Raw genomic sequence first — 14,702 nt, forward strand, 5'->3', positions numbered from 1 at the left:
GTGGCACTTGCTTTTTCTTTCCTTCCAGCCGTGGCTTCCTGTAGCAATGGCTGTTGTCAAGCATGAGAAAACATAGCCCACTCCCCCAACCTGGATGGTTTTCCAAAACGGGGGCTCCAATCTGATCATTCCTCTTGATTCTTTAAATGCCCACTCACATATTTTGGTAAAACATCACCTTGGCTTTTCCTTGCCCTTTTTTTTTTTTTTTTTTTTTTTTTGGTAGCGTCTTCTTAAGAGTTCAAGGTCAGACTCCAAATTTGGCTGAGACTAACTTGAGTGAGAGACAAGGTATTTTTCTTAGAGCTCCTCCTTACTTTTGACGCAGCCTATGGAGTAGAACCACCTTAAATACTGGTGATTGAAGACACATACCTGTAGGTGTCTCTTCTTTATTAGGTTCTAGATTTACGGAATTATTACGCTGCTGTCCACATGTGACCTGTAGTCTCACCAAATCTGTGAAATTATTATCCTCTGGGTGCATTCTTTATGGTGGTGCCCAATAGGTAAACTACTCTAGACCGCAATATTTGGGGACGATTCTAGGACCCTTCCCAGGACCAGACGTCTGGAGTTGTCTCAGGCAAGCACCCAGCCAAGGGCCTCCAGGTGCTCAATATACATTTACTGCCTTAAGCCAAGTGTCCTGGCCTCAGTCAGCCTCAGACCTGACTTCAGATTTTCTCACTGAAGAGCTTTCTTACGAGTTTTACCTCTTCTCTTTGTAAAATAACCCTGGTTCTAGTTTTTTCTTAGTCTCGTTTTCTACCTTTGGTCCTCTCTGTGGCTGCCCTCTGAGCTGCCTCCAACTTCTCTGTGTCCTCTTCTATATGAGGCATAGACACCAAAGGCCACTTTCTGACTGAGCTTAAGGGCCTTGTGGGGATATAACACCGACAGCATGTCTCTTCATGGCCATTCCAGCTGGAGGTCTCCTTGGCACCTGGTCCTCTTATGAAGTATCTCCTGCTCCAGACTTACTACGGGAATGTCCTTCCATGGTCCCCTTCTCCTGTCCTTCTCCTGTGTGCCCTGTGTCTCTTCTTGCTTGTCTTGGGGGCGGTGCGATCCTCTGTTGGCTGTCAAAATGCAAGCAGAGAAGAGACAGTGATAGCACAGGCCCAGAGGAAGGGGGTCTCTTTAGGAGGAGGCCATCTCTCAAGGCTGGGTTAGGTGTTTATAACCTCTCTGTTGCCATCTACTGTCCTCCCCGGATTTCCTGACCTAGAGTCTCAGCTTGCCTTGCCTTCCCTGTACTCATGGAGAATCAGGACCCCTGGGACAGTCCAAGCCTGTGCTTGGTCAGGAATGATCCACGCTCTGAAGGGTTAAGGACAGGGGCCTTGATGGATGGGAGAAAAGTATCAGGGAAATGAGGAAGGTCTTTTTCCATGTCCCCTACACTCCCCTTTCACATGGTCTCTGGCCACAGCCATGGATAGGAGGGAAAGAAAAGAGGAAAAAGGAAAAAAAAAAAAAACAAAAACGCTTGTGTTTTCATTTAGCAGCATGAATCCAGGACAGCAATAGACCCACAGAAGCAACAACCAACTGGGAATTGAGTGGAAAAAAATAGGAATCCTAGAACTATGAACTGTCCAGTTTTTTTGGTGGGAGAGGGAATCGGGGGAGGGCTTAAATAAAATATTTTTGGGGGAGGGCTCAGCTCTGGGCTTTCATGGATAAAACACCAAAGATCAACTCCATGTGTGTGACCCAACTGTCCTGGAAACTTCAACTGGAAGAGAATCCAAAACTTAAGTTGTGCTTATAACTTCAGCCCAAGTAAGAAAATGAGGTGGGGGGGGGGGACACAGGGTGGGGACCAAGTCTTAGGTGGTGGGGGAGGGCTTGGGGACGCATGTGGTGGGGACATGGCGGAAGGGAGCTGTGTCTTTAATTCTGTCCTATGGTTATACATATTTTTTCTTCTATGAATGGGTTTTGCTGTAAATTATAGCTTTGCCCGCGGTCCCTTGGGTCAAAAGACATAGTCTCTAAACAGAAAACAGCTCTGATTGGTGACTTTCCTTTTTCCCTCCCCAACCCCCTTCCTAATTGAAACCAAATGTGCAATATATTGGATGCTGGGATCCCTGGCGCTCTCCCAGGAATCCTCAGAATGTGAGGTTTCTCTCAAAGCATCTTGCATCAGCCTGTGGACGTATGCCTGCCACCGGGCTCCTTCGCCGGCAAAGTGGAAAAAGAAGAATTTCACAACAGATTCGTTTTTGGGGGGGGCTGGGGGAACGTGGTGGATTATAACTCTGTTTTCTTCTTTCCAAATCTGTGTGCTCCTCCTGGACGAACGTAAGTTATGTCTTTTTGTTTTTCTTTCCTCTTTTCCCTTTTCTAAAAACGAAAGTTCAGAGTGTACTTCTGATGTCTCAGGAAAAGTTGTAAAAAGGAGGCAGGAGGGGGTTTCAAGCCAGGCGGGGAAGGGAGAGGAATAGAGCACCGTAGACTGGAGAAATCCACGATCTCACATTTTGGTGGTGGTGGGGTTCCTGGATTTATATTTACGGAGGGAAGAATAAAGAACACTAAACCAAAGACGACAGGAGCAAAAGGAAGGAATCCATAGAGCTGCAGGGTACAATAAACAGCATTAGCAGAGTTGAAATTGTTGGCAGGCAAGACAGGCCGATCGCAGAGTTGGTTCGGGCAGGGAGAAAGCGGAGCAGGGGAGCCAGGTTTTAGGCATTTCGTGGTGGACTTGAGAGTCCCGAGCCTTGGAGAGGGCAGCTTTTTGTACTTTCGTTTTCTCAGCAGCACTGTTGACTTCATCGTGAGAAGGGCCACTTGGGCAGAGGGGCGTCTTCAGGGCGAAGTTTGGGGTGGCCGGGAGGGGGGCCTGCGCGCAGAGGACACTTTTCACCCCACCTGGCTGGCCTGGGGTGCCTTTCCCTTTGTTATCAAATGACTTGGGACTGTTTGCAGCTGGGACCTCTGTGTCCTGGCCGAGGTTCCAGAGTCCCATCCGGGGAGAAAGAGAATTTTTCCAAGTGGCTGAAACTCTCCTGCCAGCAGTTTGAGGCGGGAGCTCGCACCGTTCAAGCCAGTGGGGGGGTGGGGGGGGCAGCACCATCTTGCCTACCGTTTTCTGCACCCTTTCCCTTGAGGAGCACGGAGTTGGAGCTCTGGAAAGAGCCTTGGAGATCCACCCGGCCCCTCATCTCACGGATGTCGGAAATAGTAGCAAGGAACTGACATGTTCAGGGACGTAGGGCTTGTGGTGGTGGGGCTCCAGCCGTGGGGCTGAAAATTAAGTCGGGGCTTTCTTTGCTGCCGATCTCTGGCTCCTTCCGCCACCTACCTCTGCTTTCTTCTTCATTTCATGGCTGAGATGATGGAGGCACTTTAATGAACAAGTCCCCACAAGGACCCTAGTTACCAGATGGGAGGATGCTAACGGTGGTTCATCCGCTCGTGGTGTCTGTGCTTGTACGGTTGCCCCTTGAACAACAAGGGTCGGGGCATTGACCCCCCCCCCCCCCGCGCATTGAAAACTCACGTATAACTTTGGGCTCCCCCAAAACTTAACTACGAATAGCCTACTGTTGGCCAGAAGCCTTACCCGTAACAGTCGATCAGCACATACTGTGTATGTTATACGTACGTATATGTGTATATATTATATACTGTCTTCATGCAATAAAGCAAGCGAGAGGAAAGAAACTCTTATTGAGAAAACCATAAGGAAGAGAAAATACATGAGCAGTACTGTACTGTATTTACTGAAAAAAGTCCGCGTAAGCAGATCTGTGCAGTTCGAATCCATGTTTTTCGAGGGTCAACTCTATTTGGTGTGTGTGTGCATGGAAAATAAAGAAGCTAACGCTGAGGGTTGACTGTGCACCACACTCCATGTTCAGAGCTTTCTATGCAATATTTGATGGATTTTCACAGTTCTGTATGACATGGTTCCTATTTTAGAGGTAAGGCTATGAGGGCTTAGCAAAGTGGAAGGAGTTGCTCAAAGAAATGCAGCAAATGAGTTTGAAAGTCATGTAGGTCTGACTCTAAAACCTGTGCTTTTTAAAAAAAATCATTTGCATTTTGTTTTTTTATGTTTTTAAGTTCATTTTATGAAAAAGAGCGCACAAGTAAGGGCGGGGCAGAGAGAGAGAGAGAGAAAGAGAGAGAGAATCCCAAGCAGGTTCCGCACCACCAGGATAGAGCCCGACGTGGGGCTCGAGCCCACGAACTGCAAGATCATGACCTGAGCCTGAAATCAAGAGTCGGAGGCTTAACCGACTGAGCCACTCAGGTGCCCCAACATTTTATTTTCTTTTAATTGAGGTTGTAATGACTGGATGTTTGTATGCATTAGGAAGTGAACCACAGTCAGTCCAGTTGCCATCTGTCTCCTCACTGGGTGACCCCAAACTGTTTTCTTGGGATAGGAACTAAAATCCAAGTCCCTAGGCTGTAGTGCACCCCTTACCCCTCCACACATAGAGTTAGTTACTTTTGGAGGTGAAGTCCCCATTTCCTTCTGTGACTGCGAGTGACAGTGCCAGGCTGCGGGGACAGTACGGATCCTCTCCTGAGGCCATTTCTGTGCACGTGGATGACTATTTATCTGGACACGGGAAGGGGGCTGCAAGTGGGCATCTTTGATGGGCTAATTTCTGTGTGCTTGGTAAATACTTACCCTTGTTATGCAAGGAGCCTGGGATTTAGAGTCAGAAGAACCAAGTTCAGGTTCTGGCTCTCCTTTTTCCTTGGCATCTGTACTTACTCCATGGGAATAACAGCCATACTTTTTGGCATCGTTGTTTGCAGAGCTATTGGACACGCGTGTGTTCGGAAGGCTATAAAGGGCTTGACCATACCCGTTCTTCTAATGATAATCGTTATCAACACTGGAACCCACTGTGAGGCAGTCCCTGTGCTGTTGTGGCAGCCAGTGCTGGGGCCAGCAGGAGGGTGGCTGTATGTGGCCGTGTAACTCTGCAAGGAAGGCCTCAGTCCTTAGCGTCCATCTCTCCTGGGTGGAAGCAATCCCTCCAGGTTTTCTAGCTGGAACTCCCCTCTGGCGGCCCGGCCTGGCCATGACTCCTCACCCAAAGAAGGCAGTGGGGGCAGAAGGACACCATGTTGTTCAAGCATCCCCTGCTTCTGCCTCTGTCCGCACTGCCTCTGAACACGAGGGGTGTAGTCAGGATCAGTTCATTGGTTTCTCCTCAGAGGAGATCAGCTTTGGAGGAACTTCGTATCTAGCTGAGGATAGATCCTTGGCCCAAGATTTTTTGTCATTGGCACAGGCGCATCTCACCCTGTCTCTTACCTCATGTTCCCCCTTCTGTGCCTGGAGTCAGCAAGACTACAGCTGCTCCCGGGGGTGGGGCTGGAGGGCCAGCGGGGCCGTGGGGAGGCCCCTGCCTCTGCTTCTGGTTAAGGTCTGTTTGCTTTATAAACACCAAAGGTAAAGGAAGTGGGGAAGGCATTTTCAGAATCTTTTACCAAGAATCCTCAGATTGAAACTTCCAATGGTATCTGTGTCAGTGGCATAACAGAAAATATATGTATTGGTCTCTGCCCCTGGTTCTTGGCACAGAGGCCCTGAAGTCCTCATAGTTTCCTAAGTGATAAGAGCACTGGGGCATTTTTGTTCGAGTCCTTGGTCTCTGACTCTGGTTCCTGATGCAGAGCTCCTAAAATCCTCAGAATTTCTTGGGTGATGGGAATGTCCTTTTGTTCTAATGAAGTGACTCTTGGTGGGCTCCTGGATGGGGACTGGTCACCAGAAAGACTGAGCCATGATTAGAAGCCTGGAATTTTCAGCCCCACCTGCTCTCCAGGAAGGGGAGAGAGGCTGGAGAGAGTGACTTAGTGATCCATCATGCCTATCTGATGCAGCTTCCATGAGAACCCCCAAAGTATGTGGTTTGGGGAGCTTCCAGGAGGGTGAACACTGTCATGAACCGGGAGGGAGGCACACCCCAATCCCACAGGGACAGAGGCTCCTGTCCTCGGGACCCTCCCAGACCACCCCTATGTATCTCTCCTTCTGGCTGTTCTTCGGTATCTGTTGACATATCCTTCTTTATGTAATAAACTGGTGAATGTGTTTCCCTGAGTCCTGTGAGCTGTTTGATGAGCAGCTCAAATCTGAGGAGGGGGTCGTGGGGACCTCCGATTTGTAGCCACATCAGCTGGAAGTTGCAGACCTACTATTTGCAATTGATGTCTGCACTGGAGGAGGATAGTCTTGTGGGACTGAGCCCTCAACCTGTCGGGTCTGCTCCAACTTCAGGCACTTAGTGTCAGAATTTCTGGTTGTGGAAAATCCACAGAGCTGGTGTCAGAGATATTGGGAGTGCGTGAGGAGAGGAAACAGTGTTTTTCCTAAACAGTGTCTGAGCACAGAGTGGAAGCATCACCCAAAGGAGCCTCATCACCCACCACTCTCTTCTAGCCTGTTAAGTCACTGTCTTCTTCTCTTCTTTTTTTTTTTTAATTTTTTTTAACATTTATTTATTTTTTGAGAGACAGAGAGAGTGTGAGTGGGGGAGAGGCAGGGAGACACCGAATCTGAAGCAGGCTCCAGGCTCTGAGCTGTCAGCACAGAGCCCGATGTGGGGCTCGAACTCATGAACCATGAGATTATAACCTGAGCCAAAGTCAGAGGCTTAACCATCATTGAGCCACCCAGGCACCCCTGTCTTCTACTCTTCTGATCGAGTCACTCCCCAGACTTTAAGTCGGATGAATGACCTATCACACATAAGGGATGTAGTTCAGACTTTTCCCTCTGATTGCATTTTTAATAGACATGCTAAAAAATTAGAGTGACCACCCCCTTTTGTTAATATCACATCACTCTAAATTAGTGTTAATAACTCTCAGACATGCTTCCCAATCTCCCCTTTATATGATCCACCTTCAGGCACTTTACATCGCCCACCTCTCAAACATGCAACCCAAACACACGTCTCACTGGCATCCAGATAGCTCACCTCCGTCTAAAGACGGACCTCCACAGACATGCTGAAGTCCTGTGCCACCTCACATAAATGGTGACCATGTGCAGTGCAGACACACTGGGTTCTTTATGCCCCTTCCCCTGTTGGAAGCCGTGCACCATATGAATCGATTCTCTCCCAGCAATGACGACTCAGTCCAGAAATGTGCCCAACATCCCCAGGCATCCGAGCGTCTCTGAATTCAGCAACCATCCACCGTGAGGGCTGTTCCCCAGTAAATTAGAAACCTCGGTGGAACTTAAGGACCTCCAGACCAATTACATCAGAGTATCTGCAGTGGGGGTTGGGAACCAGTACTTTGAAGTGTTCCCCAAGTGATTTTATTGTGAACCTTTGCCGGTAAATGTCCATGTCTGTTGCCTCAGCCTCTCCTTAGCATGGATGAAGGGCGGGCAGGGGAGAGAAACCAGCCCAGGCTACGTCCCCCTCTCCTGTTGTCCTATAAAGAATTTCACTCTTAGTGCCTCTCTTCTCTGGTTGGCATACCTCCCTCCTCTAGTTGGCTTCTCTGAGCTTCATGCAGACCTCCTCGTGGTGGGCACGACCTCCCTTTTCCCCTTAAGTGGGAGCTTGTGCAGGCCGCAGACTCTTCCAGTGTGAAGTCGGCCAGACATGGGTTCCAATCCCAGCCTGCGCTCACCTGCTCTGGGACCCGGGGCAACCTGCTCAACCCCCCTAAGTCCTGGTTTCCCACCCTGCGAAATCAGGACTATAATCCCCATCTAACACGCATCATAAATGCCACCCCTGAGCACTCAGCGTGATGTTGCTCGTGTAGTTCATAGATGATGTCAATGCAGATGATTTTTATTATTAGTTCAGCGTTCCTGCTTGGTCCCCTTGTTGAAGCACAAAACATCAGCCCAGCTGTTTTCCCGCGGCCCGGTTCTTAGTGCAACAACATTCACCTGCCCAAGGCCACCTCTGCTGAGAATACCACCCAAAGTGCTCTCGCAGCGGAAAGGACATGGGCTTAAATTCTGGCTTAGCCCCCACTTATTAACCATGTGACCTTGGATAAGATACCTAACCTCTTCGAATCTCCTTTTTCTCATCTCATAGGTTTGTTATGAGAAATGGGTGCCATTAGATATGCAGGGGGGCCAGCAAAAACCCTCACACATGGCAGATGTTTTGAATAAATAAATGCCCAGTAAATGGTGTCCCTCTCAGTTTTCTGAGGGAACCATTGATTCCTTATGGTCTAAAAGCCTACCATGTATGCACCCTGGGGATTAATATCTTGGGTTGATTCCTTTCATTTGAACGCTTTGACTAGATCATGGATGTGATTTCTTGGAAAATGGCCCTTTGGGATTTGAAAAGACAGTTATCATGTCATGTCCTCCCCTCACCTCCTCCTTCCCCCACCACATGCACCTTTACCCAACATTTCCCTTATTACCTGACACACACTTGCGCCTACTACCATCTCTTCATGGGGAACTGATCACAAGAGTGGATTACTTGGCTTGGGGTCTGCACAACACCAGGAGAAAAAGGATTGGCAACTTGGGGTAGGTAGGGAAGAAGGGATCATAGAGGTTGTACATTGGGCAGGCTAATCGCACCACAATGGCAAGACTTTGGGTCCATTACAATGAAAAGACAGCCCCATTATGATGAGAAGTATGAGTGACAATTACTACTGCTGTTGTAACTGAACGTAAAATGCATTCAGGAAAGGGAGACCTGAGTTAATAAAAGAGAAATTCAAGTTTTGTGCTTTTGTATACGCCCTCCAATATCAGACTGGTCCCACCAAAGCCTCCAAGCTGGAGGACGGGGGGCAAAGTGGACTTGCCTTGTTCGCATTCACCTGTTTTTCTGTCCTCCTCCTCACTCCCAAGTCCCTACCTCCCTTCCCCATCGTGCTACACTTCTCTGGAGTTTCCATCTGTTTATCTCTGGTTGTTCTGGGTTCCATTTTATTTGGTTTTATCCCATTCAGCAAGCATTTATTCACTGCCTGTTAGTGTAAGACACTCTGTTTAAAATTTTTAAGTAACCATAGCTTAATAAAGGAATTAAGATGTCCAGTCGTCTCTCCAGGAACATTCACCAGAACACCCATCACCTAATGGCTAAAGTGATGGTCTCCCTAAACTTTCTCTGTCTCTTTTCATCTCACTTGCATACATTTGAATTTGTTATGATAGAGCCAGTGTTATTCAGACATGACTTGGTTGAAAATAATTCTCTTCTTATTTTGATTTCCTTTCTCATTTTTGCTTTCCTTTCTGTTTAACGTGGAACTCTGATGTTTCCAAGTTGCTGTGATTCTCCAAGCAATGGCGAATCCCAGCATTTGGTAGGGTATATACATTTTAGCTGGAATCTCACCTTGGTCTCCCGGCACTGAGAAAGGTCGGGTCTGGCCCAGCGCAAGTATCACTGAGGCCTGGAGATGCGCTGAAAAGGCAAAGGGCTTAGACTCAATCCGAAGCCCCTGGGTTCAGCTGGGATTCTCTGGGACCCTGGGCATGGTCTGCAGTGGCTCCCTCAGGGGAGGGATTGTGTTTTGTGCCTAGAGAGATACCAAAGAAGTGTTAGAGGAAATGACCTACTGCTCAGAGGTTAATGCCACCTGCTCCATGGTGTGGGGGCCAGAGGGGAGGGTGTGTGAAGCATAGAGCCTTGTGTGCAAAAGGCAGTGAGGGAAAAGAATGCGTGGTAAGGTGTTGGTCCCAGCGCATCATTTTCAAGATTTTTAACCTCAGACAAGTCTCTTATCCTCATTGGGCCTCAGTGTCCTCATGCTGTGCCTATGAAGTTGGTAGGTAGGTTGTGTGCCCTTTCGGACACGTTTCACAGGGAGCCAATCCAGCACAATTCACCATACACAAGATTGTCTTTAGGGTCTTATGGGCTTAGGCAACCACAAATGCATTGAGCTGGGAGATAGATTAAAAAGAAGGATGAATAATCTAGTTTTTTTTTTTTCATTTCTTTCTTTTAAAATTTTGAACACTGTAGGAGTTCAGAAAAATCAAACAATTAAAGGCTTGGTGAACTTTCATGTCCAAGAGAAGTAGTTTCTCCCTGATTTCATGTCTTTACACCAATAGTGCTGGTTTAAAAAAAATCAAAATTTTTAATCCATTATGAATATTATAGCATTCTGGAAAGCTCTGTCATAACTTTGTTTTTTCTGAATTCATTTATTTATTTCTTAGCCAATAATTATCGTGTGCTCGCTCTCTGTCAGGTGCTTCTCTAGGTGTTAGTGATCAAGAAGACTAGGGACGCCTGGATGGCTCCATCGGTTGAGCGTCCGGCTTCGGCTCAGGTGTGATCTCGCGGTTCGTGGGTTTGAGCCCCAGGTCAGGCTCTGTGCTGACAGTTCGGAGCCTGGAGCCTGCTTCAGATTCTGTGTCTCCCTCTCTCTCTCTGCTCCTCCCCTACTTGTGCTCTCTCTCTCTCTCTCTCTCTCTCTCTCTCTCTCAAAAATAAGTAAACATTAAAAAAATTAAAAAAAAATACCAACAAGATGATGGATGTTTATGATCACTCATTACTTTATTATTTTTTAATGTTTGTTTATTTTTAAGAGAGAGAGAGAGAAAGAGAGACAGAATGTGAGCAGGGGAGGGGCAGAGAGAGAGGGAGACACAGAATCCAAAGCAGGCTCCAGGCTCGGAACTGGCAGCACAGAGCCTGACGTGGGACTCGAACCCACAAACTGCAAGATCATGACCTGAGCCAACGTCGGACGCTTAACTGCCTGGACCATTCATTCATTATTTTAGATAATCACTACTTTACCTTCTGGGGACAGACAAAGTTCAGTTTGGAAAATTGGTATCCAGGATTGGGTTAATAAGATTTTACTTTTTAATTTTTTAATGTATATTTATTTTTGAGAGAGAGGGGGAGAGAGAGAGAGAGAGAGAGCGCATAAGTGGGCAAGGGGTAGAGGGAGGAGGGACAGGATCTGAAGCAGGTTCTGTGTGACAGCGGCGAGCCTGATGTGGGGCTCGAACTCAGGAACCGTGAGATCATGATCTGAGTTGAAGTCGGACACTCAGCTGACTGAGCCAGCCAGGTGCCCCCAGACTTTGCTTTTTAAATTTGAACCGTAATTCAAAAATAGTGTCCTTGCACAGTGATTGTCAGCAGAGCTGGATGTTATACAAAAAAATAAGATCCAAAGTTTAATATTTTATTCTTCATAATTTATTTTTTTAAAAATTAATAGACCTTATGTTCTAGAGCAGCTTTAGCTTCACAGAAAACTGAGAAGAAAGCCCAGAGTTCCCACACACTCGCTTTCCTTTTGTACACAGTTTCCCTATTAACATCCTGTATTATTATTACATTTCTTTCTTTCTTTCTTTCTTTTTTTTTTGAGAGAGAGGGTTCAAGTGAGTGAGGGGCAGAGAGAGAGAGGGAGAGAGAGAGAGAGAGAGGCAGGACTCACACCTGATGCAGGACTCAAACTCACAAACTGTGAGATCATGACCTGAGCCAAAGTCAGATACTTAACTGACTGAGTCATCCAGGTGCCTTATTACATTTCCTTTTTCTTTTTAAAAAATTTTTAAGTTTATTTATTTTTCACAGAGAGAGAGAGACAGAGACAGAGACAGAGCACAAGTGGGGGAGGGGCAGAGAGAGAGGGAGACACAGAATCCGAAGCAGGCTCCAGGCTCTGAGCCATCAGCACAGAGCCTGATGCAAGGCTCGAACTCATGGACTGCAAGATCATGACCTGAGCTGAAGTCAGATGCTCAACCGACTGAGCCACGCAGGTGCCCCTACATTTCTTTTTTCAACGTTTTTTTTTTTTTTTTTTTTGGGGACAGAGAGAGGCAGAGCATGAACAGGGGAGGGGCAGAGAGAGAGGGAGACACAGAATCAGAAACAGGCTCCAGGCTCTGAGCCACCAGCCCAGAGCCCGACGCGGGGCTCGAACTCACGGACCGCGAGATCGTGACCTGGCTGAAGTCAGACACTTAACCGACTGCGCCACCCAGGCGCCCCAGCATTTCTTTTTTTAATCAGTTACTCACTACGTATTTATTAAACATCCGTTGTATGTTCCACACCAGTTATTATGGGGGTAGAAATGAATAAATCATATTGACGCCCCTCAAATTGTTTATAATGTTGCATATCTACAATTTGGAGGCTCTTGTTCATTAAAAATTTTTTCTTGTGCACTTGGTGCCTGCCTGATTCAGGGTTAAGGTTTAGTACAGTGCCTGGACATAGCAGACATTCAGTGAATAGCTGTCGAATATATGAAAAACGAGAACGAAAGATCCAGAAGTAGAAGACATAATCACTGTCCTTAAGAACTTGGGAAACAGCTGACACATATGACAGGGACTAGATAACGTTTCAAAAGTAGAGAAAATAGTATTGGATCTCAGTAAAGGACACATTGGTATAGGCAAATAAGGCATAAAGCAATCAGTGACCATCCCAGCTTCTTTACTGGGATTGTATTCCTCACCTTCTGGTCACCATTGTCTTTGGTGCCATGGTCTTCACATTATTGTCATAATTCTGGCCACCATTATGTGTCTGAATACCAAACATTAAAAAGCAAACTTCCACATCCCCACAGTAAGGCCAGAGAAGTGTGTGTATGTGTGTGATTGTAGTAGGTTTAAAGTGCCCCTACCCCAATACATGCCCATTCCTTTGCTCACCAGGAGCAAAAGGACTTAGGCCGGGTAAAAGGGCACCACCTTAACCCTCACGGGGGCTGTGCAGCCAGGGCATCTCGCAGGACTGTAACTTCCCAGGGGCACGCAAAGCTTAAGAGGAGTGGTGAAGGGTCCAAGGCTGCTGGCACTTGGCCTTGAGGACGTGGCCTCTTGAGACCCGGGAACAAGCTGATCCGAAGAAGAGAGCAGCGAGGGACAAATTCACTCAAGAGTCGTTAATTGTTCCTGGGACAGAGGTAGTTCTAATTTTTAGAATGTTTGCATTATGTAGAGTTTTAAAATGGAGATAATAATGATAAGATGATATCACAGGAAATCAAAACGAAATCCTAATCCTAATAAAAATCCCAGTAAGTTATTTTTCAGATACTGACAAAATGATTCCAAAGTTTATATGGAGAGGCGGGAGACACTGAACAGCCAATCCAATATTGAAGAAGAAGGACAAAGGCTTACTCCAAAGTCACAGACAGTGTGGTGTTGGTGCAGGTGTAGACAAATAGGCCAATGGGACCGGATAGAGAGCCCAGACTAATACAGTCAACAGATCTTTGACAAAGCAGCAAAGGTGATACGATGGAGAAAAGACAGCCTTTTCAATAAATGGTGCTGGGACAACTGGACATCCTTGTGCAAAAAGAAAACAAATAAATCAAGACACAGAGCCTTCAGAACAACAATCTAGAAGAAAGTCTAGGTGTCCTCAGGTGACCTCAGGTATAGCAATGACTTGTTAGACACAACACTAGGGATATGATACTTTCTTTTTTTTTTTTTAATTTAATTTTTTAATTTAATTCAAGGTAGTTAACATGCAGTGTTATATTAGTTTCAGGTGTGCAATATAGTGATTCAACAATTGTATACATCACCTGGTGCTCCTCACAACAAATTCACTCCTTAATCCCCATCACGTATTAAAGACCTGATTCTTGAAAGAATCGATAAGCTAGGCTTCATCAAAATGAGAACCCCCTGCTCTTTGAAAGGCAATGTCAAGACAATGAGGATACAAGCCACAGACAGGCAGAAACTATGGGCAAAAACTCAGTTGATAGAGAATGGTTATCCAAAATGTGCCAAGACCTCTTAAAATTCAATGATAAGAAAAGGAACAGTCTGATTAAAAAGTGGGCCAAAGACCTGAACAGACTTCCCCCCAAGGAAGAACACACATAGCAAGTAAGCAGATGAAAAGATGTTCAACATGATACGTCATTAGAAGACCTCACATGAAAATCGCAGTGCTTTACCACTGCATACCGGTTAGAATGGCCAAAATCCAGAACACCTGCATCACCAAATGCTGGTGTGGGTGGAGCCACAAGAACTCTCACTCGCTGCTGGTGGGAATGCAAAATGGTGCCGCCAGTTTGGAAGATAGTTTGGTAGGTGTTTTTTTGTTTTTTGTTTTTCTGTTTTTTAATAAAACTAAACATGCACTTACCCTATGATTAAAAACTCATGCTCCTTAATGCCCAAATGAATTGAAAACATATGTTCATCCAGAAGCTTGCCTCAGGTATTGGCGATGTTTATAGCAGCTTTGTTTGTAATTGCCAAATGCATAACCTGAACAGATAAACTGTGGCACACCCAATGGAATATTATGCTGCGGTAAAAAGACGTTAGCTATCAGGCCCTGAGACGACTGAATGCCTATTACTAAGTGAAAGATGGCTGATCTGAAAAGGTTGCAGTCTGCAACTCTGACATTCTAGAAAGGAGCAGAAGTCTGGAGACAGCAGCAAGATTGGTGTTTGCTGGGTGTTAGTGGGAAGGGAGAGATGAATACACTGAGTACAGGATTTTTAAGGCACTGAAACTATTCTGCACGATACCAAATGGTAAACACGTGTCATTATAACTTCATCCCAATGTACCACCCCAAGAGCGAACCCTAATGTGAACGCTGGACTTTGGGTGAGAGTGATACATCAGTGTAAGCACGCTGATTGTAAGAGATGTACCACTGTGCTGTAGGATGTTGACGCGGTGGAGGTTTGGTGTGTGTTGGGGGCCCAGGGTGGTT

At 46.4% G+C, this 14,702-nt stretch overlaps 1 protein-coding gene across 5 annotated transcripts in view; it reads left to right on the forward strand.

Moving 5' to 3' along the window:
- The first annotated feature begins 2,057 nt into the window (after positions 1-2,057).
- The window catches only part of DDR2 (discoidin domain receptor tyrosine kinase 2), a 154,662-nt gene continuing 142,017 nt past the window's right edge, over positions 2,058-14,702 (forward strand). For 2 of the 5 annotated variants that reach the window (XM_053209790.1, XM_053209795.1), the window contains exon 1: positions 2,176-2,313. Coding sequence is in view for 2 of the 5 variants with exons in the window: in XM_053209786.1 (XP_053065761.1) it covers positions 2,088-2,313 (226 nt within the window). In the remaining 3 variants the exon portion in view is untranslated. Of the gene's footprint in view, positions 2,314-14,702 lie in introns of all 5 variants that reach the window. The other 3 variants (XM_053209786.1, XM_053209787.1, XM_053209794.1) reach the window with 3 other exon arrangements.

This window comes from Acinonyx jubatus, chromosome E4 (assembly GCF_027475565.1).
Source record: "Acinonyx jubatus isolate Ajub_Pintada_27869175 chromosome E4, VMU_Ajub_asm_v1.0, whole genome shotgun sequence".
Classification (NCBI taxonomy): Eukaryota; Metazoa; Chordata; class Mammalia; order Carnivora; family Felidae; genus Acinonyx; species Acinonyx jubatus.